The 15,234-nt window shown below is 42.0% G+C and overlaps 1 protein-coding gene across 6 annotated transcripts in view; it reads left to right on the top strand.

Moving 5' to 3' along the window:
* Positions 1-15,234, top strand: part of hspg2 (heparan sulfate proteoglycan 2) — a 96,548-nt gene that overhangs the window by 41,581 nt on the left and 39,733 nt on the right. For all 6 annotated transcript variants that reach the window (XM_086278690.1, XM_086278692.1, XM_086278691.1 and 3 more), the window contains 25 exons: positions 151-209; positions 504-676; positions 1,860-1,985; positions 2,131-2,322; positions 2,402-2,521; positions 3,561-3,692; positions 4,054-4,198; positions 4,767-4,924; positions 5,048-5,188; positions 5,325-5,488; positions 5,563-5,742; positions 5,936-6,132; positions 6,441-6,588; positions 7,081-7,208; positions 7,436-7,522; positions 7,750-7,808; positions 8,060-8,127; positions 8,291-8,431; positions 8,605-8,778; positions 9,676-9,855; positions 9,945-10,063; positions 10,167-10,278; positions 10,928-11,041; positions 11,222-11,349; positions 11,464-11,550. In XM_086278690.1, the coding sequence (XP_086134816.1) occupies positions 151-209; positions 504-676; positions 1,860-1,985; positions 2,131-2,322; positions 2,402-2,521; positions 3,561-3,692; positions 4,054-4,198; positions 4,767-4,924; positions 5,048-5,188; positions 5,325-5,488; positions 5,563-5,742; positions 5,936-6,132; positions 6,441-6,588; positions 7,081-7,208; positions 7,436-7,522; positions 7,750-7,808; positions 8,060-8,127; positions 8,291-8,431; positions 8,605-8,778; positions 9,676-9,855; positions 9,945-10,063; positions 10,167-10,278; positions 10,928-11,041; positions 11,222-11,349; positions 11,464-11,550 (3,332 nt within the window). The remainder of the gene's footprint in view (positions 1-150; positions 210-503; positions 677-1,859; positions 1,986-2,130; positions 2,323-2,401; positions 2,522-3,560; positions 3,693-4,053; positions 4,199-4,766; positions 4,925-5,047; positions 5,189-5,324; positions 5,489-5,562; positions 5,743-5,935; positions 6,133-6,440; positions 6,589-7,080; positions 7,209-7,435; positions 7,523-7,749; positions 7,809-8,059; positions 8,128-8,290; positions 8,432-8,604; positions 8,779-9,675; positions 9,856-9,944; positions 10,064-10,166; positions 10,279-10,927; positions 11,042-11,221; positions 11,350-11,463; positions 11,551-15,234) is intronic.

Here is a 15,234-nt window from a genome sequence, read left to right as displayed (position 1 = left end):
TGTCCTGTTCTCATAAACTGTGCTAAATAGCGCTCTTGTACAGTATCATAAGACTGTTACTACCTTATATGGTGAAAGACATTTTATTTATGACTTTGCTAATTTAAGAATGTGTGACTGTGTGTCTAAAAATTTATTTTTCCTCCACAGCTCGAGTCAGAGTACAACAAGATTCCAGGTGTCCAGACAGTCAGTGTGATCCTTGTTAAGTAAGAACATACACAATATTATTTAAATATTTATTTGTGACACTTAAAGTAGCTTTATTTTGTTGTTTGGATATTTTTTTACCTTGCCAGGTGATATTTCTTCTTGTTTTTCCGTATTACCCAAGGCCAGTAGGCCAGCAGCATTGTAGACATTCAGTCAGTAATACAGGAGCAATAAGTAAGTCCTTTCTAGGACAGCCAAAGAGGACGCTTTTAACAAGCTTTATTGTTTAACATATGCGGTGCATGCCACACAGTCTGTAGGCTCAGCTGGCCTTCTTTTGGTCTTTGCAGAAAGGAGATAAGAGAGGATGGCGTTGATGTATTTGTGGAAATAGATGTGGGATCTGAATACAACGCCAATGAGGAACAGATCCGCAGCGTGCTGTACAACGTGGTGAAGGATGGAGCAATTGCTTCCTACAGCACTTCGGTCCAGGGCTTTCAGTTCAGACGGCTTGGAGTAGGTAAGACCTCAAGAAGTACTGAAACAGGTGCCATTGTTACCCAAGAGTTTGCTGTATACTTACAGCAGATGAAGATTTACCAGCGGGGTAGGCAGTTACCTTAACATTTCCCTCTGGTTTATAGCTGAACCTTTGCCTTCAGCGGAGCATGTAGCAGACCCAGGTTTGTATTTTGCCATGCCTGTTGCATGGTGAGTTAGAAACTGTAGTGCATTTAGAAAGAACAGTTGAGCATTTGTGTCTTTAATTTGATGTGTACAAGTCCCGTTGTCTGAGGAATGTTTTGCATGGAAGCACAGAAGTGTGAAGCAGACTTTGAGTCTACTTCTGAGTTTAGTCTTTGAAGTCCAGTAGTGCCCAATGAGTATAAAGTATATTTGCATGGCATGAGTGTGATTAGGAATGCAGCTTTTTAAATTTTTTTGCCATCAATTCCACAAAACTCTCTATACAGACATGGCAACTAATAGAGTTAAATGGTGACTTTATCTTTTATTTGTTTATTCAGGTGACAGCATTGTCATTCATCTGTCTGTCTCGTTTTGCTGTCTTTGTGTGTCTGTGTGTCGAATCTATTCTTACAAAGTATTTGTAGCCTGTGTTCACTGTAGTGTAGTGTTTGTTCAATCCAGTCTTTATTTGTGCGTTATTAAGCCTTTCTTGTCCAGTCTTGTATTTATTTCTTATTGTGTATCAAATATGTCTGTTCTATTTTTTTGTATCCATCTAGCCATGTCTAATCTACTCTTTGTCATTTAGTTTGTGTCAATCTCTTTTTTTTGTGTTCTTCAGTCTAGTCTGTCCAGTGTTGTCTTGCCCGCCTAATGTAATCTGTCTAATGTGTTATTGTATAGCTGCCATGTTGGTTTGAACCTATGGTATATTTTATGGTTACCAGAACACAAACACTAATGAAAATCTTGTAATGTTCTTGAAAAGCTCCCTAATTATCACAAGCTTTCAGATTTTGGTAATATTTTCAACACTTCTGAGTTGTTCTTTCTGCAGTAGAGTTCCAGGAGAAGTTTTTAAAAAAAAAATAAATGAAATATTTAAAAAAAAATTGTTAATTGTGTTTTAATATGACGTTAGGTAGTTTTTTGGCTGTACCATAGTCAACGCTTGCATGTCTGTGATCCTTCAACATCCCCCTCCCCCTGCTTCCCCTCTGCATCTCTAACAGTAACCCCCAGTGTGAGACCCTGCATGCCAGATGAGCACAGGTGTGGTGATGGGACATGTATCCTAATGGAATACCTGTGTGACAACCGACAAGACTGCAGAGACATGAGTGATGAGCTCAATTGTGGTGAGTGGCCTCATTGTGACTGGTTGGCAGTTTAACATGATCAGTTATATGCTGGAGTAATGGCTGTTTGATGTGTGGGACAGTAATTAGCACCTGTGTACATCTTTGCATAGGCCTAATGAAAGAGTTGTGTCATACTCAATAGGGCCGATTATTCCGATCATCACAACCCCTGCCACCACAGTCGATACAACCCAGAAGGTAGTGCGTCCCCCCGGCCAACCTGGACCCTGCAGAGTGGATCAGGCTACATGTCAGACTGGAGAGTGTATACCTCGTGACTATATCTGTGACGGTCAGCGGGACTGCCCAGATGGAAGCGACGAGTTTAGATGTGGTGAGTAACGCAGCCCTGTACATGCGAACAGTCCCAGAGAGCAACATGATCCCTAATCAGCCTCTTGCCTTTTTTGCAGGTACTCCATCTCCCTGTGAACCCAACGAGTTCAAGTGTAAAAATGGTCGCTGTGCACTCAAACTTTGGCGCTGCGACGGAGACAATGACTGTGAGGATAACTCAGATGAAACCGACTGCCGTAAGTCTCCGTTTCTTTTGTGAGACAGTAAAAATCTGTCTTAAAGGAATAAGTAAAGCTCCCTTACCTCTCTGATGTCCGTCTCTTAAATTTAAACAACAATATTAAATCTAATTTTGGATTTGTTAAGTCATCTTATTATTTCAAATAATTGTGTGGGTGGCATGATAGTGCAGTGGTTAGCGCTGTCTCCTCAGTGCGAAGGTTCTGGGTGCAAATTCCACCTGGGGTGTTTTGTGTGACATTTGTATTTTCATGAGCTATTTCCAGACACTCAGTCTTCTTCGCACAGTCCAAAGACATGCATGGGGTTAGGTTAATTGGTTATTTTAAACTAGCTGTAGGTGTGAACGATTTTCTGTCTCTATGGTTTAGCCCTCGGACAGATTGGTGGCCTCTCCAGTGTGTACCCTGCTGTTTGCCCTATGACAGCTGGGATAGGCTCCACCCCCCACCGCCATATCCCAGAACTGGTTAAGCAAAGGAAAATACTTGCGTGTGAATATGAGCACACTTATTTAAAAAGAAGGAACAAATCATAGGCCTCCGAAACTTTCCACAAATGTATGTATTGCCACTGAGAATAAGTCGCTTTACTGTGAATGTGACCTTGATGAAGAAAAAGAGTCCATCAGCGTTTTTTTGTGTGTACATATTAATTAAGGATAGGAGGATAGATCCATGATAGGTGTCCTTCTTTATCATTCTTTATGTTGAGTGAGGCCAATTAACACCTTCAGGTTCATATATTAAATCCAGAAATAGTGGTATTCATCTTCTTATTTGACTCTGCAAAAAAGCACCTTTCCCATCCATCCATCCAGCCATCTCAGGGTAAGGAGCCTATCCCTGCTACCATAGGGCAAGAGGTGGGGTAGCACCTTTCCCATAATGCTAAAAATGATTGGTTTCAGTTTAGGTTATTGGTTGCTGGTGCTAAGCAATTGCTATGAGCCTTTCTGACCTTGATTCAAAGCTGCTGTTTATGTTGTGAAGGGATATAAATTTGCTATTACTTTTCATCTTGTCATCACTGCAGCCTCCAAGGGCCCCGATGACAGGTGTGCTCCTGAGCAGTTTGAATGCCTGAGTGATAACAAATGTATCCCAGCTAGTTACCAGTGTGATGAAGAGCCAGACTGTGAAGACCGCTCCGATGAGTATGGCTGCAGTAAGTCTCACTCCAGTGCCTGTCCACATCTGCCTGTTAATAGACTCATTCTCATACACATTCAACTGCTTTCTTTCATATTTTCATGCAAATCACTTCTCTGACACTACTCTGTATATTGCCTCCTTTGTACACTTTGCCTAATTTTCTGTGAAACAGGCTTTTTTCACATGTATTCAGTGAAACACAGGGCTTTTGTGAGCCCTCCATCCCTGAACTAAAAGAAAATTGTCTGTCCATAGCAGAGAATTTGACTTCCTCGGCCTTTATGAGCTTCACTCGCCAAATTCCAGTGACATGCCAGCTGTTTTGTAAATGTGCATTTATTTTTTGGTTTTTTGTCCTTTTTGACTCCTCACAGCCCCTCCTGCTGTAACAAGCCCCCCAGAAGAGTCAGTTCAGGTTGCACGGGGAGCCACAGTAACATTCACCTGTCAAGCTGTTGGAGTGCCAACACCCATTATCACCTGGAGACTCAACTGGGGACACATTCCTACCAGCAACAGGTGGGTTTGATAGGAAATTCACCACCTCTGTGCTTTTTGTTCATCAGGTCTATAATCAAACCTAATTTAGTGTACACATTCAGAAACTCTTAACCTCTGATAATTCAAAGTTTGGAGAAAACACAGTCAAAATGGCCTAAAATATCTATGAATTGGAGTTTGTTAATGTTATTTTTTAGTCAATCTGTTTCCAATCTGATATCTGATAAAAGCTAGAAGTCATCTGCAGTAGTCGCTGAAGATTTGAAAATCTCTGTGAAGGTATTTTCCTCTGTGATACAGTTTCAGGTGAGGAGGCTGTTGACAGTGTAGCTGATCGTCTCAGCTTTGACTCTTCATCTTTAGGCCCATGATTGTAATTACCCGAATATTTGTGGTGTACTCCAGCTCCAGATGTTGCCGTTTCGAAATGTTCACTCTAGGCGTAGACGACTGCATGTGTGGTTTGGGCAATTACATTTAAAATTGATGGGTTTTTGTGTAACAATGTTTTCTAAGACTGTAACAGTGAGATGTAAAGGAAAGCTTTTTATCTTATTCCAATGGTGTTTTATTTCTCTATTCTCAGGATTACCGTGACCAGTGATAATGGCCGTGGGACCCTCATTATTCGTGATGTGAAGGAGTCAGATCAGGGGGCGTACACATGCGAGGCCATTAATGCTAAAGGCTTGGTGTTTGGCATCCCAGATGGAGTGTTAACTCTTATTTCAAATCCAAACCAAGGTACGGACACATCCCTTGGGCCCAGCGTCAACGTGACTACAGTTTTAACAACAAACATTAAGTTATGTACCTTGGAAACTGTAGGATAACTGTAGATAAGTTATATCCACTTGTTCTTTCCAGGCAACTGTCCTGATGGTCACTTTAGCGTGAATGGCCGCTGTTTGTCCTGCTTCTGCGGTGGAATCTCTAAAAATTGCAAGAGCACTGGACGTTATCGCAACCATATCAGTCTGCGGTTCACAGAGGAGGAAAACTTCAAAGGCAAAAAAAGCTTTTAATCCATATGCGTATGGTTTAAGCTGACAGAACAGATAAACTGTCAGCTGAAATACCTTTCAAACTTTTATTCCTAACATTAAGAGCTAACATAAAATAAATCTGAACTTGTCAATTCCAGGAGTGAACGTTACCTACCCATCGAGGCCTGGTACTCCTCCTCTTTCCTCCACTCAGCTCCTTATTAACCCGGAGATGGAAGAGTTCCAGCTTGTCGACCTCTCACGTCGTTTCCTTAACCTCGACTCCTTCTGGACCTTGCCTCGCCAGTTCCTGGGCAATAAAGTAAGGAGAAAATAATTCACAAGTCTCATTTTAATTGACACGCTTATTCGTGTTAATCATTCCATTTGTTTTAGATCGATTCCTATGGAGGATCATTGAAGTTTAAGGTGCGGTACACACTAGCACGCGGATTGTCCGAGTCTGTGGAGAAGCCAGATGTGACGCTGGTTGGAAATGGGCGCAGGCTTGTGTACCGCAGAGGCAATGGCACCCCTCCCAATGTGGTCAACCAAAAGGAGATCAGATTCACTGAAGTAAGGGCTCTGGTTCATATTCTGCACAATCCTGTGGTAACTTTGTAATGATGTAATGATTATATGTGTTTTTGAAAATGTAGAAAGATTTTATAGGTCATGACGGAGTAATAATCTAATAATGATCAAAAGTAAGATGAATTAAGCACTTCCACATGCATTATGTTAGTTAACCTAATTGTTACATTTTTAGGACAACTGGCAGCACTCCAGTGGTCGTTCTGTGACCCGAGATGAGCTGATGATGACCTTGGCCAACCTGGAAAGCATCAGCATCCGCACCAACTATGATAACCACATGGTCAGTGTGGCACTCAGTGACATTGTCATGGATACCACGACTGTGGAGTTCAGCATTTTGGGTCATGCTAAGGACGTTGAAGAATGCAGGTGCGTTAAGTGAGAAGGAGGAAACGCCCAGTCTGTTGGGTTTCTCCAGTGTGTACACATGTAGTGTAAAGAGCACAATACAGTAATAAATGGATTATTTCATCGCAAGGGCTAATTTTATATTTATACTTTGGTGATTATTTATAATAGTTTCATCTCAGTCTCCTTTGTGTCTAATGCAACAAGAACAACAAAAAGTCTGTTTTTCAGTCAGCTGTTTTCTATTTACCGCAAAGTGTTGTAATTTGCCTCATCATAGTTTCATTATGAAAGCAATGCTTGATCATTTGTATTTTAATCTTTCCCAGATGTCCTCCTGGATACACAGGCCTGTCTTGTGAGATGTGCTCTGCTGGTTTCGAGCGTGTTCCTGGTGGCTTGTATCTGGGAACCTGTGCTGGTTGTAATTGTAATGGACATGCTACTGCCTGTGATCCAATCAGCGGACAATGTCTGGTAAAAAACCCCAAAACAAAAAAAAAATGAGTCAGACAATTGTGTCTGCATTAGAGGATGATTTGTTTAGCCCAGGTTAAAAAACAAAAGCAGGACAAAATAGGTTGTTTAGTCCTTTTTAAAGGCTTATAGAGCCTCACTACCAGCACATATGCAAGTAACACCTTTTGATTCAAACAGGAAAATAGTCAGAAGTTGGTTTCATGGTGGATGCATAATGGAGCAAAAAGGCTAAGAAACAGTTCCAGCATATTATTCACTGCAAAACCCAAACTTGCTAGTTATGATATAAAAAACACCCCACATTTCCCCATGATTCCAGTCTTGCATGCATGCTTGGGTCCAGGTTTATTGGTAGAGTCATTAACAATGGTATCACTCTTCTCATTGAATTCTCAACAATAGAAAAACCCAAAATATTCTCGAAAATGTTAAATATACTTTGAGTGACATCTGTGTGAGTGAATTGACTGTGTGTTCTCCTAACCACAGAGCTGCCAGCACAACACAGAGGGCCCTCAGTGTGACAAGTGTCGTTCTGGCTACTTTGGCGACCCAAGCCGAGGCCGCCCTGATGACTGCAAGCCCTGCCCTTGCCCGTACACTGAGACATCACGACGGTAAGGTCACAGACAAATGCTCAAACACATCTACAGTACAATATGGAAGACTAATGCATGCGGAAACAGTCTTCAAACAAGGTTTCATTGGTAAATAAACTGAGCTTTCTCACTACTCAAACTGAGCTCATTCAGATACGAGAATACTGTTTTATGCATTTCACATGCTACTCATTAAACTGCAGCTCCTAGATTTTGATTCATTATTCTTTCTGCGGACCTTGTAGGTTCTCTGACACCTGCTTCCTGAACATTGACCAACAGCCAACATGTGACGCATGCAGGCCCGGCTATACAGGAAGACGCTGTGAAAAGTGAGGAAACGTATATCATTACCTGTACCTTATCGCTGAGCGTAATTAAGAACCTGTACGGATATGAATTAAGCTGTATGACTCACTTGGGGCTGTTTGCGACAATGACTGTTGTATTGTATGGTGCAATATTATACAGGTGGTTTCTCAAATATGCCAAATGTATTTAAAATTAAAATTAACTACACTTTGATATCTACTATATCTCTGTCTGGTTTTTTTTCCAGGTGTGCTCCTGGTTATCAGGGTAACCCTCTTCTGCCTAATGGAAAATGTGTCCCTGTCTGTGAGTACACTTACATTAAAGAAATCCAAATACCTTTACATTATTGTTTGGCTTGTTGAACTAGTCAGTTATCCAGCCATATGATCACAAGAAGATCTAAATCTTGTGCAATGATTCCCATCAGTTTTTCCCTCCTGGGGTTACAGTAGATTGTAGTGTGTGGTCATGGCTTAGGTGTGCAGGGTGGCTGGAACCCTCCCAGGTGGACTTTCTTCTCCATATGTGATCTTTCCACTGCTCTGTCCCTGCAGCAAACCCATCTACCAAGTGTGATATGAGAGGAATTGTCAGCTCCAGCAGCGGGCCATGCAGCTGTAAGGTATGGCTGCAGTATGGTAAACATTTAAATCGTCAGTTGTTATAAATCTGCAAGGCTGAGTTTTTCTGCTGCCATTTTTTATCAAAGGATTGAAGGGCTTGACAGGCACATGGGCCACATATGTGACTGTGTTTGTTTATTTGCTTCTTTGCCTACGTTGCAGAACAATGTGGCAGGCGCTCTGTGTGACGAGTGCAAGCCTGGGTTCTTCCACCTATCAGGGTCCAACGCTGAAGGCTGTCTACAGTGTTTCTGTATGGGCGTCACCAAACAGTGTTCCAGCTCCACTTGGAATAGAGAACAGGTGGGCTGCCAAGCTCTGAATGGAAAAAGAAGGAGCACATATATTTGGCACCATGATGTCACTCAGTGTTTGCTCACTAATGCTGTATCAGCAAATCTTTTCAGGTTCTAGATTGTTTCTAGTTATAAGCAATGTGCAAACGCTTCAGTCAGACTTGTTTCTGCATCTCTCAGGTGCGGGGCGGCGTAAACGGGCAACTCTTCTCCCTCTCCAATAGCGCCAACACTAATACCATCACTGAAGGCATCTCACAAAGGGGCTCCTCTGAAGTTGTCTACCGTTTCTTCTCGAGTCTCCCTAATGACATCTACTACTGGGTCCTGCCTGAGAACTTCAGGGGAGATAAGGTGAGGAAAACTAACAAAACAACAACCAAGTGAGTAGCAGGCAGGGAACAAGGAAAAAATCATGCATGTTTAAGGTGATTTCTGTTTTCTGATTTCTATGTTGTCAAGTAAGAAGGCTGCCTTTATCCATGCATTGAGGCTCTTTTGGACCTTCGAGTCAAAGCCAGTCAAGGATGTCTTGTGACTCCCCTCACAGTATCGGAGGGGTTAAATACCTTTCCACTATTCAGTTTGTTGAAATGCTCACCTTTTCAAAGCAGATGGCCATACTTCATTAATCTGTTTCTGCTGGGAGTTTCTTTCTGTTTAAAACTGATGATGTCTCTCAGCTGTCTCCAAACACTTGCTCAAAGGAAATTTGTGCTTCTCTCTGTATTGTCCATCCATCCATTCGCTTCCGCTTATCCTTTTCAGGGTCGCGGGGGGCGCTGGAGCCTATCCCAGCTGTCATAGGGCGAGAGGCGGGGTACACCCTGGACAGGTCGCCAGTCTGTCACAGGGCTAACACACAGGGATAGACAACCATTTGCACTCACATTCATTCACACATTCACACCTAGTGACAATTTGGATTATCCAATTAACCTATCCCCACAAGCTGCATGTCTTTGGACGGTGGGAGGAAGCCGGAGTACCCGGAGAGAACCCACGCGAACACGGGGAGAACATGCAAACTCCACACAGAAAGACCCCGGCCTGATGTTGGAATTTGAACTCAGGACCTTCTTGCTGTGCGGCAACGGTGCTAACCACCGTGCCACCGTGCTGCCTCTGTATTGTAATGTCTTGATATTACTATGTAAAGTGCTCTTAGATGACCTATGTTATGATTTGGCACTACACGAATAAAACTAATTTGATTCGAATGAGCATTTGTTTTCAACATGTTGCTACCAGGTGACAGCTTATGGCGGAGAGCTTCGCTACACAGTGAGCTTTGAACCATTTCAGCGCTCTCTTGTGATTGATGGTCAGCCAGATGTGGTTCTCCAAGGCAATGGAATCTTCCTGGAACACTACGCTCAAACCAGACCGCTCCCACGTCTCCCACAAATTGTCACTGTGACCTTCCGAGAGGTGTGTTTCAGTGTTTTTTGGGAGTTTAGCTAAACCTAAATCCTCATCAACATTTCACTTTCGCTTAATTGTTTTTCTCTGGCTGACAGTCTGAATGGCGTCGTGCTGACGGACAGCCGTGTACTCGTGAGCACCTACTGATGGCGCTGGCAGACGTTGCTGTCTTCATGATCAGAGCCAGCTATGCCGACAATTTGGCTGAGAGCAGGTATGCTGGGAGGTTCCTCAAAGAGTGTGGAAAAGTTTCACAAATCACATATTAATCCGAGCGGATCACACTGCTTCACATGTCTTTTTTATGCGTGATTTAGTGTCTCAGATATCCAGATGGACATTGCTGTTCCTCACTCAACTGGGTATGAACGTGCTCTGGAGGTGGAAGAGTGCGCCTGCCCTCAAGGATACAGAGGACCATCTTGCCAGGTACACATGAGGAGAGTAGTCTAGATTATTCTAGATGAGATGACAAAAACTTAATAGCTGCAACTAATGATTATTGATTTATGATTCTATTCATTGTTATTAGTTGTACAGAAAGAGGCATTTTTGCTTTGGAGTTTTTAAAGTAATGGAAAATGAAAAAAATCTGCACTAATGTCTCTTTATAAATAAATCAATAATTATTTATACATGTAGTTTTGCACAGGAAATATTTTCCCTCAAGTGAACTACAGCTGCCAGTTAAATCAGTTTAATGTATCAAAGCAAGAATAACAGGATGTTAAACATTGATGGTTGTTCATCTGAGGCTAGCTTAGCTTCAAGCTTCTGTAGTCCGTTCTATGTGAAACTGCAAACTCCATCTTCTGATAATTCAAACTGCTGTTTTGAATTGGTACGAGCAACTTTGCAACCTTCGATTTTACTGAAGTTATTCTGACAAAGGAAAGAAAGCAAAGGCACCACAGATGTGTCTAAGCTTGCTAGAAATAAAGTCTCTTAATTTTTTCCATAATACTGCTTGGCGATAATTGCAGTCTGTCTCGCTCCGGCAGTGGAACAAAGACATTTTCCTGTTTGTCATCACTTGTCTCTCACCTGAGGTGCTTTTCCATTTTTTTCCATTCTGCAGGAATGTGACGAAGGGTATACGCGGACTACCTCTGGGCTTTACCTGGGCACATGTGGGAGGTGTGATTGTAACGGTCACGCCAGCAGCTGTGACCCGGAGACCGGCAGGTGTCTGGTAGGTTCTGTGCTACTCTTCCCCTCTCTGTAGCCTTTGTCAGTGCTGAGCCGTCTTTGATCTCTGACACGGAATGTGCAAATTATTTCTTGGCAAATCCCAACATGTGGCTACCTAAGTGCCATATCTTCAACTGTTCCATGGATCACACCCCTTTTTTATGTGTTTCCTGACCTAAAGCAATGTCTCCATAACACTGCTGGCTCAAGATGTGAGCGCTGTCAAAATGGTTTCTATGGAGACCCTGTCACGGGTGGTGCTCAGGCCTGTAAGCCCTGCTCCTGCCCTGGAATCTCTTCTAATAACCAGTAAGTTTATGTCAGAAATCATTTTCAGTTTACTTTTTTGTTCTTTTTCATGCTAAAGTAAACTGTGTGCAGGGCAGGATCATTCTCAATCGTCATCTCTGTTTTTTCAAACAGATTCTCCACGACCTGCTATCTGGATTCTGACGGCCAGCCGACCTGTGACAACTGTCCTCTTGGATTCACTGGCCGACGCTGTGAAAGGTACGTTGCTCCTCTTCTATTTCTCATCTCTCTATTTTTCTCTTTGTCTTCCTCTCAGGGTTGTCTAAGCACTGCTCAGTGTTTGGGGTTACCTGGCTGGCCGGCAGAAAGGTTTCCAGGGGCTGGCAGTAGCACAGACTGATTTCATTCACAGGAGAGGGATATAAGCATGTCTGTGGTTCAAATTTCCCTTTTTTTCATGGTTTTTGTAGCTGAAGTATATCAAAGGAGGGATGGGATCTCTAATATATCTTTAAGGTTTTGTACTGTGTCCTCACAGAGCTGCTGGTGGTTCTCAGTGTTGTATTGTGGGTGTTTTGATTTGCAGATTGTGAAGTTATTTCTGCTGCTACTAGTAGTTTTCTTCGTCCCACATGCGACACAGACCACTAAGGTTATTTCTCCTGTGGCACAATGCTGTGTCTTTGTTGTTGGCTAAGTTCCCTTCGTTAGTAACGAGGATGCCATCAGTCAGATTAGATTTTTTTTTTTTTTATAGAAAAGAAATATGCTGAAGGAGAACTAACAGTTTGGAAATAGACTTTTTTCCCTCTGTATATCTTACTTTTGCTTTCTTCTCCTTTTACATTATCTCCAGAAGCCTTTTTCAAAGGTTGCCTTCTGCTTCACCTTTTTGCTTGGCTGATAGAAACACATTGTAGGTGCTGGCTAATGTGATTTCTGCACAGATCAGTTGTTTTGGTCATAAATGTAGATGTGGCATTTATGTGGACTGTCTGGCTAATGAATCTTTGCCACCCCAATGGCAAAGATGAAAAGGTGACTTGGGTACACAGCGCATCTTGTCATTTACTATGATATGAAGTCCCTGCCTGTATCCCTGCCTGATTTTGCTATTTTGATATTAAGAGAAGAGATGCCATCTGCAGACAGTTGTGGGGACCCATTCCTGGAGAAGCACACAGAGGGCTCCCTGCCTATGGGATGTGGATCTGAAACAATATTCAATTTCAACTGGGATAAAGAATTAGAACTAAACGGCAGTGGAGATGATGACAGTGAAAATCCTAGGCCTGTTACTACTATTATCCCTACTAGGGCTTTATTGTCTACTGCATCACAGCATCACAGAACTCAATCAACAAAAATAATTGGGGTGGGCGTTGTTTCAGTCACCCCCAAAAAGTTAGTGTCCAGACTCCCACCACGCTTCACTCCAAGCCCAGAGCGCAGACAGTCAAGCTTCCAGCAACTTCTCCGGCTTCACCTGAACTCCTTTAACCGACGACTGACCATGCTGGAAAGCAACACGCTTGATATGAAGGACAGCATTCATAGTATGGAGAAACAGCAGAGTCTTCTCAGCTCCCAGCTGAAAGACATTATCAGTCTGCAGACAGCCTCAGAGAAGAACAAGAAAGTTAGCGAGCTGGAAAAGAGCTACACAGAAATGGAGGCTCGTCTGAGCAGACTAGAGGGGCGGTTAGAGATCCTAATAGATGGTTTCACAGCCCTGGCTCAGGAGATGAACAAGATGAAACGTACAAGACACATTTCCCGTTCACTCCAAGAAAAAAGGGTTCTGCCTTCACTCACAACTGTCATTGCGGTCCCATTGCACTCAACACCTCAGCCTCAGGTCAGAGTTATACCTACTAAAATGTCTCTCACTAGTAAAGCCACTGTTCCCAAAAGCATACCGACTCCAGGTCTCCTCTCAAACAAACACAAATCTGCTCCTAAGACAGATAGAAAAGTCCAATCAGTGAAAAACACAACAAACCTCCAATCAGTCAATAGGTCATTCAAAAATCAGTCTTCAGCAAGATCAACAGTCAGGTTGAAGACCAGCCAAAGTAAACCTAACACTAACTCAGAGTCTACACCTCAAACTGTAGTGAAGCCTCAAACAAAAAAGCCGGAGGGCAGGAGGGCTGCTGTGACACCAAAACATAATTCACAGCCAAGGCAAACAAAACTAAAGGAAGTTAAAGAAGAGGCAACAATCACAAAATTTCAAGTGGACCCACCACCTCACAACTCAAAGCCTGCTAAAATCCCTCAGCTGCAAAAACAGTCTGATCGGGCCAATAAAAAGGATCCAGCTCTACTTAACATAAACAATGGCCGTAAAAAGACAGTGATAGCAGATGCAACAAAGAAGGCTCCGGAGAGTGTGAAAACTTCAGAAGATGATTCAAAGAAATTGCCAAAGCCTCACAAAGGTAGCTCTAACCCAGATAAGAAAAAGACTGAGCACAAGTTTGCTCATAAGTTGCCCTCTCACAAAACGAAAAATTCAACCAAGGTCACAGTGACAGCCACAAAGACTGTTAAGGCTACTACAGCCAAGAAACCTAAAACAACAGTAAGAAGGACAACTCTTGCTCAAATCAACGCTACCTCTCCAAAGAAGAAGTCGAACATAACGATAAAAAGGACATCAAGTCCCACTAAATCCAAGGCTGTTGCTAGGAAGAAAAACACTAAAAAACACCAACATAAAAAGAAAAAATATTTTGAATCTGGAGTTTTGGACCTGCTGAGGCTTCTAAATGGAGATTCTAAATCTGCTAAGCAGAGCAGGAATCAAGAAGGTTCTCTACATATTGTCTTGGGAAAGCTGGCCATTCCCATCAAAATTATCCCTGATGACTAGAAAATATGTTGTTGTTGTATAATTTTTTTTCAGTTATTTTTTTTTTATTTCTCTGATCTTGGTCCTATTTATATATACTACAATCATATCAATGGAATATAATGAAGGCACAAATATTACAGTACTTACAGTATTTTACAGTGACTTTTAATTTATTAAAGGTATACTATGCGTTTACAGTATAGACTAATACAAAAGTGTTTGGGGGGGATGTTTTCCTCTGCAGAAACCCAACCATTTTTTGTCATTTCTTCTCTCCCCTCTTATTCTGCTGTGTTTGCTACATTTCTAAGCTGCAACTTTTATCCCAAACCAAAAACAAATTGCAGGTTAGTCACAGTGGATATCTTTAAAAATGTTCTGTCCTCTGCTCTCTGTGTGTGTTTGACGGCTGAGCTGTGCTGCTCACACAGAGCAGAGACCACAGGGGACAGCTTGAAGCAAAATTCCTCTCCCTCTTACTTGTCGAGTCATAAAGAGGGGCCGATTTTAAAGGGACAATGCTTTGTTTTTGCTTTGTTCTTTTTGGTTTTTTTGCAAACAGTAACCAACAAGTCCTGCATTTGATACCTTTAGTGTATTATTCCTTTAGTCTTTAATGCAGATGCTTACATATTTTTAAGTGTATTATGTGGCAAAGTACTGTCAGAACTATTGCACACAATTCCGCTATGAAGAGATTGCTTAGCATGTGAACCTTTCATATGTGTACTTTGTTCACTTCATTATGGGCATGCTACCTCAAATTTGACCCCTAAATGTTCCTCTGCAGTCCAAGGCTTTGGACATAAAAAAAAAGAATCCAAGGGCAAAATTTTAATATTGTCATGTAAAAAAATGAGTGTTGCTTTCTGCTTTTGGAGATTGTGCTTTGCATTTTATATTTTTATAATTTCCATATGATGTTCTTTCAGTATGACAATTTCGATGTACTGTATGTTGATTTTTGTTATTATGATGTCTGTAAAACAAGATTAAGTTAACTCCTTTTGGAAAGTTCTTGAAGTCCCAGTAGACAGTTTGAATAGTGTTTCTGAAAACAAGTTTATAGCATGGAAGTCTGC

This window comes from Aulonocara sp. 'chitande type north' Nkhata Bay, linkage group LG20 (genome assembly GCF_057382095.1).
Source record: "Aulonocara sp. 'chitande type north' Nkhata Bay isolate Kocher_YH1m ecotype deep benthic linkage group LG20, A_spYH_male_GT1.1, whole genome shotgun sequence".
NCBI classification, from domain to species: Eukaryota; Metazoa; Chordata; class Actinopteri; order Cichliformes; family Cichlidae; genus Aulonocara; species Aulonocara sp. 'chitande type north' Nkhata Bay.
Note: the sequence above shows the minus strand (reverse complement) of the source record. Positions and strands in the feature narration are given on the sequence as shown.